The sequence below is a fragment of the Triticum aestivum genome, chromosome 3D (genome assembly GCF_018294505.1).
Source record: "Triticum aestivum cultivar Chinese Spring chromosome 3D, IWGSC CS RefSeq v2.1, whole genome shotgun sequence".
Taxonomy (NCBI): domain Eukaryota; kingdom Viridiplantae; phylum Streptophyta; class Magnoliopsida; order Poales; family Poaceae; genus Triticum; species Triticum aestivum.
In genome coordinates this window covers 466,287,936-466,297,588 of record NC_057802.1, presented here as the reverse complement: position 1 = coordinate 466,297,588, position 9,653 = coordinate 466,287,936, and the positions used below count along the sequence as shown (strand labels likewise).

General features: G+C 49.4%; 1 protein-coding gene across 1 annotated transcript; it reads right to left on the bottom strand.

The window, feature by feature from the left end:
* Positions 1-422: 422 nt before the first annotated feature.
* On the bottom strand, positions 423-2,936 carry LOC123079726 (putative laccase-5). The gene is made up of 6 exons (XM_044502523.1): positions 2,780-2,936; positions 2,541-2,692; positions 2,209-2,453; positions 1,996-2,124; positions 923-1,876; positions 423-822 (listed from the first exon to the last, which is right to left on the bottom strand). The coding sequence occupies exons 1-6, from the start codon at positions 2,900-2,902 to the stop codon at positions 692-694; spliced, it is 1,734 nt and encodes a 577-aa protein (XP_044358458.1). The 5' UTR covers positions 2,903-2,936; the 3' UTR covers positions 423-691.
* Positions 2,937-9,653: the final 6,717 nt, after the last annotated feature.

Here is a 9,653-nt window from a genome sequence, read left to right as displayed (position 1 = left end):
AGGACAAAATCAATGGAAACATCACTAAACTCATGACAAAGGAAGAAACAATCATCGTAGACGCCGCCACAGGCCCTAGTGAATGTCGACCAGCAGGGACTCTGCCCCCCCCCCCCCCCCTAACATCAGGGATTTAGTGCATATTTGCTAATGAACACTGAAAAAATAGTGATTATTTGCTGCTAAAAAACAGTTTTCAATGGTTTGGCCCTCCCTAATCAGTTTTAACAGCACTTGGCCCCGGTGATACATTTTTTTCTGCCTCGTACCAGCAATCTAATTATCCATGTCTACAACCAATTTTATAAAGTTCATTCTTCGCACAATGCATCTTTATCCCCAAAAAAGTAAAAACGGTTGCAGAAGATTAAGTAAATGTATGATTTGGTTATAATGTAGTCGGATGTTTGAGGTACTATAAGTGATCAAGATGTGGTAACTCATATTACAAGGGGTGTACACAGTAAGAAAAGGTGTCCAAGAATAAACAGTGTCACTTCTTATTCGGATTCAAAACGGGAATTCAAGTGCGTGGAAGCAAAGTCCAATGACTTCCCAGGAAATCGGCACATCAGTATACAAAATAAATAGTCCAGATCCAGGAGTGGTAGTTGGTACGTCGAACATGAAGATAGAAATGCGGTCGGCAGGCAAGAAATCATTCGCAGATCTTCGCCCCTCGTAGGAGTCATCAACATTTCGGAAGATCGGACGGCGGAGGCAACATCTTTTGATTGGGCAGGGGGCCGTCGTCCACCATCCACGCCATGGACAGTCCCCAGCTCAAGTGGACGTCGAAGTGGCAGTGCATAAGCCACACACCTGCCGCACGATGCACATCGAATTAGTCGACATTGGCCACTGCCGAGTAAACAAGAGTACATGCAAGTCAAGCATGCCAACAAGTGTCGATAAAGATTACCGGGGTTGTCGGCGAGGAACCGCACGGCGACCCAGCCGGCGGTGGGCACGCTGACGGTGTTCCGCTCGACGGGGTCGACGAGGTTGTACTTGGCCGGATCGTTGATGGGGTCGTAGTTGCCGAACCCTTGCCCGACCACGAAGAAGTTGAAGCCGTGCATGTGCAGGGGGTGGCTCTCGGCGCCCTGGATGGCGGTGCCCTGCATCACCAGCTCCACCGAGGTGTTGAACTTGAGCGGCACCACCCTCGTGCCGTGGGCGACGAACGTGTTGTTGGGCGGGGTGCCGGTGTAGTTGAACGGGTGCGGCGGCGTGGTCGGGAAGTTGGCCATGAGCACGCCGGCGTAGCGGCGCTGGTAGTGCGCCTCGAGGAGCGCGCTCCTGGGGCGGACGAAGGAGTTGTTGTTGATGGACGCGGCGAACTTGGTGCCGTTGGGGCCCTGGCACGTCTGGTTGGACGGGCACGGGTCCGTGCCGAGGCCGACGGTGAATAGGACGTGCCGGTCTACCGCCCGCGGCACGCGCGCCGGGTACTGCGCGCTCGCGAGGCTCCGGAAGTTGCTCGTGAACCTGGCCACGGCGTTGGTGTCGTTGTACCGCGGCAGGGCCGGCAGTGGGAGGTTCTGGGCGGAGCTGGGCGCCGTCGTGGCGTCGTACTGGAGGACGGCGGCGGCGGTGGTGTTGTCGAACGTGCCCTGGGTGTTGGTGTACGGCGCGATCGCCATGGCGAACGCCTGGGACGAAGGGTTGGCGGACGTGGTGAGCAGCACGTTCATGGTTTGCCCAGGCGAGATGACGAGCGTGCTGACGGTGAAGGGCTTGACGTAGTTGGCGTCCGCCTCGACGACGGTGAGCGTGTGATTGGCGATGCCGAAGAAGAGCTCGTCGTTGAGCGCCGAGTTGATGAGCCGGAGCATGTACATCCTCCCGGGCTGCACCTTCAGCGTGTACGTGTCTGGCACGCGCATTTCAGTTGCCGACATTTTCATCAGAAAAAAAGTAGACGAATTGCTTTATTAACTGCTGGGCTTGCAGGCCTGGCATGTTGATGATTTGGGAGAGAAGTAAAAGTACCTTTGGACGAGCAGTTATAAGTTGGGCCTGGGAGCCCATTGAAAGTGTAGGCGTCGGAGACATTTGGGCCAGCGCCAGTCTGAAGGGCCTGGCTGATCACCGACTCGGTATCGGCCTTGAACCACTCGCCTGCCAACAACATCCATTCCAACGAGCAATTGAGCATCCCCTCAAAAAAAAAGATGCAAGATCCCGAACAAAGCACGCACGTACCGAACATGATGGGCACCTCCTTGTAGGGGGCGGCGAACGGGTAGGGCACGCCGAGCCCGGGGAGGATGAGGAGAGGCCCGTAGAGGTGCACGCGGAGCCAGGAGAGGTGCGCGTGCCACCACAGCGTGCCGCGCTGCCCGGCGACGGTGAAGTCGTACACGTAGCTCTGCCCCGGCTGGACCGGGCACTGCGTGATGTACGCCGGCCCGTCCGCCCACCCGTTGCGCAGCTGCCGGAGCCCGTGCCTGCACACAAAAGACCGTTACTGAAACATCATCATCATAGATCATACAGCACCGTACATGCGTACAGGTATCGATGTCGTTCCTCACCAGTGGAACGAGACGTTGCGGCTCATGTGGTTGTGCACCGTGACCACGAGCCGGTCGCCCTCCCGCGCGTCCAGCCTCGGCCCCGGGAACTGCCCGTTCACCGTCGGGATGCTCTTGGTGCCGCACAGCCGCGTCACGCTCGTCATCCCCACCTGAAGATGACACAACACGAACGGTCAAGGAACAACGATGCATGCGTCGTTCACTCTTCAAGAAGATAACACAGACGTCGTGAGTACATTGAACGTGTAGCGCCGGGTGACGCCGGCGGCGAGGCCCGGCAATGCGAGGAGGACGGCGAACGCGAGGAGGGGGCATGCGGAGGCGGCGGCGTGTCGCCGGAGGCCACGAGGAGCGCCCATTTTGTGTGGCTTGGTTGCACCTCGAAGCAAGTGAAGTGGTGCACTTACCGAGAAATGAGTACGGGGTCTATATAGGACCATGATCGCTTCGTGCTCTGCATGGTAGCAGGTCACACCCGTGGTAGTGGTTGGCCGATCAAGTTGGTGCGGCTCCATAGCAAAACTTGGCATTGGGCCATTTGCTCGTCCGTTGCTCTTTTTTCTTGAGTTAATTTCACTTTTTATCCCTTAGTTTCACCTTTGTGACACAAAATACCTCATTTAGTAGTTTGTTCACATTTTTTTATCCAATTTTAGTTAATTTGTGCCACTAACTACCCCTTTTAAAAAAATTGCCCGTTATGTGCTTGGACCTACATTCCAATGCTAACTGAGCTTGCCACGTAGGCTAGTATTAAGTTTTTGCAAGGGAGATGCTTCCTCTTCTTACCGCCAATGATCTCAACAACACCATCCTACTGGGACCCAGACTATCCGGTTAGAGCAACTCCAACGGGCCGACCTAAACGGACGGCGATTTCGTTCGCTTATTGTCCGATTGGGTCGGCCGACCACCCGGCGTCCGCCCTGTTTTTGATATGGGTCGGCAGCGCGCTCAACGCGCCGACCCATATGTGCAGGCGTGGCCGGCTGGCCGCCCAATTTTACATTGATTTTGCATTCAAACATATTGTGAAATGAAAATGTTTAACAAGCCAAATAGTCTGGCCGCCCAAATAAATAGTATAGTTTTACAAGCCAAATACAAATAAAAATGTTTCACATAGTTTTGCAAATGAATAAAAGAAGATACATCTATTGGTTGCCAACATGAGTCCACATATGCTCAACCAAATCATTTTGCAGTTGCACGTGAGTTTCCCAATCACGCATGTCTTCATGAAACTGAGTGAACTGCTCAAATGTTGACGCTACTCCATGCTCAGGCACAACATTCTCACCCTGAAACTGAAAGCCTCGATCGTACAGACGTTCAGGGCGCTCGTCTTGTATGATCATATTGTGCATGATCACACAACCAGTCATCACCTCCCATAGTTTCTGCGTGCTCCAAGTATTAGCAGGATACCGAACGATGCCCCATCGAGATTGCAAAACACCAAAGGCACGCTCGACATCCTTCCTAGCACTCTCTTGCTCTTGGACAAATCTTTTCCCTTTTTCTCCGACAGGGTTGGGTATTGTCTTGACAATAGTGGTCCACTGAGGATAGATACCGTCACCCAAATAATACCCTTTGTCGTAGTTGTCGCCGTTGACAGTAAAGTTCACCGGTGGGCTGTTGCCTTCGGCAAGCCTAGCAAACACCGGCGAGCGCTGAAGCACGTTGATATCATTGTGTGATCCAGCCATGCCAAAGAAAAAGTGCCAGATCCAGAGATCTTGAGACGCCTCGGCCTCTAGTATGACAGTGCAAGCCCTGACATGTCCCTTATACTGCCCTTGACAAGCAGAGGGGCAGTTCTTCCACTCCCAGTGCCTGCAGTCTATGCTGCCAAGCATCCCCGGGAAGCCCCTGCTGGCATTCATCGCCAACAAACGGGTTGTATCTTCAGCTGTCGGCTCTCTCAAGTACTCAGGGCCAAACACAGCAATCACAGCCTTGCATAACTTATACAGGGACTCTAGGCATGTAGACTCGCTCATACGGACATACTCGTCAATGAGATCATCGGACACTCCGTATGCAAGCATTCGGATGGCGGCAGTGCATTTCTGATAAGAGGATAAACCAATCTTGCCAACGGCATCCTCTTTGCACTCGAAGTAGTCATCATAGCCGACCACTCCCTCTCTAATACGGTTGAAAACATGCCTACACATACGGAACCGGCGGCGAAATTTGTGATGTTTGAACAATGGGTTTGTTGTATCAAAGTAGTCCTTCCAGAGAAGGAAATGCCCGCTCTCTCGGTTGCGATTCAACGCTGGAAGGTGGCCCGGAATGGAGCCACGAAACAACGGCCGCTGGCTGTTGAGGTGGTGATGGACCAACACGGCAGCCAATATCTCCTCCTCCTCGTCGGACGACGAATCGTCGGAGTCGCAAAGGAAATTGTGGAAAAAGAACTCGTCGGCGGAGTCCATTTCGTACCTTGGCAAACTGTCGAACAGCTTGCGGGCGTCGACGAAGGAGACGGCCGGCGAGGGGAGTCGCGGCACCCACAGACCAGCTAGCTGCCCTGCCGGGGTCCAACGAGTGTGCCGGCGTCCGACGAGCGTGCCGGTCGAATGTGGCAGGGGCGGCGAGGCGGCTTCTTGGAGACGGGCGGCTGTGCGGTGGGAAGCAGTTTGCTCCCCGGGGGCAAAACGGCGGCGAAGGGCGACAGGGGGAGGGGGCGGCGTTGCTGGGCGGATGTGGAGGCGGCGGCAGCTGGAAGAGTCGCTGGAAAAAATGGGCGGCGGCGTCGGCGACGGAGGAGGCGGGAGGGTTGCTTTGTTGGCCGCAGGGTGAGACGGGAGGCCAATGTGCCACAGACCAGCGGGCCCGGGGACAGGAGTAGCCGAGCGCGTGCGCGTCCGTCGCGTGTCCGGGCCGACGCAAATCAGGCTAAAAAATGGGCCGGGAATGGGTCGCCTGCGGACGAAAAACGGACGCGCGTCCGTTTGAGTCGACGCGTTGGGCCGCCTTTTGTGTCCGCGCCGACCCAAACGGAGGCCGAGGACGAAATGGGTCGCCCCATTGGAGTTGCTCTTAGCGTCTCCGCTACCCGAGCCGGTTCAACTTGTTGAAATCCAGCGAAATCTCGCACGAAAACTTGTTCCCCCGATGTTGAGCCACACTAGGTTCTTGAGCATGAAGAGCGACACTGAGATCCCGACGGAGAAAACTAGCTGACGTGGCAAGTCTGGTCGGCAATGAGACCTGGGTCCAAACAGTAAGAAAGGTAAAAAAGGGGGTAATTGTTGACACATATTAGCTTAAATTAGATAAAAATGTGAAAATCGGCTAAATGATGTATTTTTGGTAAAAAAAAGGTAGACCTGGGGGCGAAAAAGTGGAATTAACTCTTATTTTGTTCAAATGAGCCAACGCTCTATATAAATCAAAGGACAGTGATATTTGGCAACAGTGTGCCCGATAGGAAATGTACCATACCAACCTGTCGATCACCCACCAGCTTACCAGGCCGATCACCGTACAAGGCCCAACAGAAAATGCCATCCCCCCACGACGCACTTTCCAGATCGCAACTTTCCCCCACCCCCCTTATCTCCCACGCAAGTATACCCTCTCTCACCCTCCCCACCACACCCACACGCCCCTCCCCACCACCCACCCGCCCCTCCCCCCTACATAGCTGCTCAAAATCAAGCCCTCCTCCAGATCTGGATCAAACCAGAGCAAATCATCAGGGAAGCGGCGGAAATTACCAGGGATACAGCGAAGAAATCACCAGGCAACATCACCTCACCCTGGTAAGAATCAAGACTCATCCAAAATCTCCAAAAAATCCTGCTTAATACAAAGACTTACCCCACCCCCACCCCAATCTATGCAAAAATTACCATCCTTCCACCTTATGGAAACAGAATAAGCAAACTTCTCTCATAATTCTGCCTATTGCAGTGACTTACCAATCAACTAAGTACAAAATTACCAACCCCTCGTAGTTTTTGTTACCAACTTTATGCAACATAACAGAGTACCCAAAATAATATCCCATTCCCTTGCTACAAAAAACATAGATTTTGTGTCTACCATGGAAAAATAAAGACAGATAAAGGAAAGAGGAACCTTTATTGATCACAAAAATCATTCTCTCATACAATGGAAAATGCATTGCAAAAAAGGTTCATTTTTTAGTCTACAAGAATGTTATACTGCATGAAGTAAATAAGTTATCAATCTGTACATAGTAAAAGTTATCATCCACTTTAGCTAAGTACTAACATTGGATAAAGAAAAGTGGTGCCTTTTAATGGAGATGCTCATGTTGTAGTGTAATTGTCCTGTTTAGTGTTCTTCCCAATCACCCTTGCGATTCTTGCCTTCAAACAACTGTGTAAAGAGTAAACAAAAGAATGAGTTTCAAAAAAAGAGTCAACACGTGTAAATGTATACTAACGTGCAAACGTAAAAACAATCAAGCAGGAGTAGATAATGGATGCTAGCAGAGGAGATAATGCAGAAGATGGAGGCGGAGGGAGAATGCATGAAGAGGACGATGCAGCGCGCACACCAAGCAACAATTCTGCATACCCAAACATCATCGAAACAGGTAAAATTACCAACATTATTGTTTACATATCATCATGGAATGAAAAACCCAGTTTTTTACTTTATTATTGAAGTGGGTTTGAAAATTACCAGCATTGGTGCACACATATTACCAGGTTCAAAAAATGCAAATTACCAGGGTTTTTTAGGCAGAAAGAATACTTTACTATTGAAGTGGGTTTGAAAATTACCAGCATTGGTGCACTCATATTACCAGGGTTGTTTAGGCAGAAAAGAAAGATAAATTCACTGAATCTTCAGAAAACTACCATGATGGAAAATTGTTATTTATCATGCAATATTCACTAATCTACCAGGCCAAATTGCAGGTGCTCGGGCAATCAGCGCAAACAACAGCTTGCCCAGTGGTGGAACAAATGCACATAGTGCTGGAACAAATGCAAGCACAGGAGCTGGGAGCCTTGGAGAGCAGACAATAAGCGAACCAGCAACTCCAGAATCTGCTGGGATCGACGCTGATATGTAAGGCAGCAACATGGAGGCATATTCCACACCTAAGCCACCTTTACAAGGGACAAAATTTGACACCCTGGAGAGCGCACGTGACCACTACAACACCTACGCACGCAGGACTGGCTTTGCAATTAGGCAGCAATTCAAGAAAGAGAGGGTTGATGGAACTATAAGCAGGGTGCTCCTAGTTTGTACAAAATATGGCAAACGACGCAAGGACAGGGATGAGCTGCAAGATGTGGAAAACCCAGCCAGCATTGTCAAGAAGAGGGAAAAAAGAAAGTTGTTAGGACTGAATGTGAAGCGCACATGTACCTATCCCACGATGATGCATGGTGGACTGTTGACCGTTTCGAGGACAACCACAATCACCCCCTGATCAAAAAGCCGTCCCTAAAAAAATTCTTATCATCACATTGGTACATTCCGAAGGAGGAGTAGGACTTCTTGAGGGTTCTGCACGGATGCAACGTTGAGACTGCGAGGCAGATGCAGCTGATGTCATGGTTCTACGGAAGCGCTAAAGACATACCCTACACGACACAAGACATTGCTAATCAACGACCTAAGTTCCGCTTAGAGCACCGCCACAAGGACGTTGGGAGCACAATTGCATACTTCCAAGAGATGAGGGCCAAAGATTCATATTTCTACTAGATAATCAAACTTCATGGTGAGGACATGGTTGAGAACTTGTTCTGGATAGATGGCGCATCACGTAGGGCATATGCAAAGTATAATGACTGTTTGTTGTTTGACACGACATACATGACAAACATGTACAAGATGCCGTGTGCACCATTCATTGGAATTAATAACCATGGTCAATCCATCCAGTTTGGGTGTGGCTTCGTTCGAAACGAACTAAAGGAAAACTTTGTGTGGCTGTTTAACACATTCCTCCATGCAATGGGTGGTGTTGCCCCAAAAAACATCATCACAGACCAGGACTTTGCAATGAGGAGTGCGATCGACGAGGTCTTCTTGAACATAATACACAGAAATTGCCGCTGGCATATAATGAAGAAGGCGCAGGAGAAACTTGGAAAGCTTATGGCTGATGATAAACCACTAAACAAAGCGTTCAAAGTTTGTGTCGACAACAGCTTGACTGGTACGTAACTAATCTGTTGACCCATTTTAATTACCATGCAGCAAACTTGAGAAGCCATATGAATATGTGTGAGGCACAAGTTACCATGTGTGGGTCTACACAAGTTACCATGATCTTGTTGGTTATATTACCAGGGGGCAGTTTCATTGGACCAACATCAAATTAGAATGGGAACAATGTGTGGACATGTAATCACCATCTGGGAACAAAAGAAAAATAACAAACAAAACATTTTAACATTTGATAATAGCAAAAAATGGGTCTGGTTATTTTGTACCGGAAAAACTACATATGTTGATACCAACTATTGGTTTAGAAAAGTTACCAGACTAGGTGTAAGACAAACAAAAAAAAGAAAAGAAAACTTTCACATATCAAAAAGAACAAAAAAAGATCTGGAAAATTTGTTCAATGAAGTTACCATCTAACAACTAAGAAAAGTTACCAGCATACTTGTACTTTAATTACCAATGATTGTGTATGACGTTGTAACTGTCGCATGGTGGGCAATGATGGATGAATATGGCCAGATCGACAACGAACATTTTCACTGGTTGTGCGAAAACAGGAAATGTTGGGCCCCAGTGTACTACATGAAGCATTTCTTTCCATTCTTGCAGACAACTGCAAGGAGCGAGGGATTCAATGCTGTGCTCAAGAAGTACGTGAACCCCAACAACTCATTGATTGAATATGCAACTCAATACACTACAATCCAGGAGAAAGTAATGGTGGTTGTGGCGAAAGAGCAAGTGGACACAATTTACAATGAGGCAGACATGTATTCATTGTGAAGGAAATATGCCCTAGAGGCAATAATAAATTTATTATTTATTTCCTCATATCATGATAAATGTTTATTATTCATGCTAGAATTGTATTAACCGGAAACATAATACATGTGTGAATACATAGACAAACATAGTGTCACTAGTATGCCT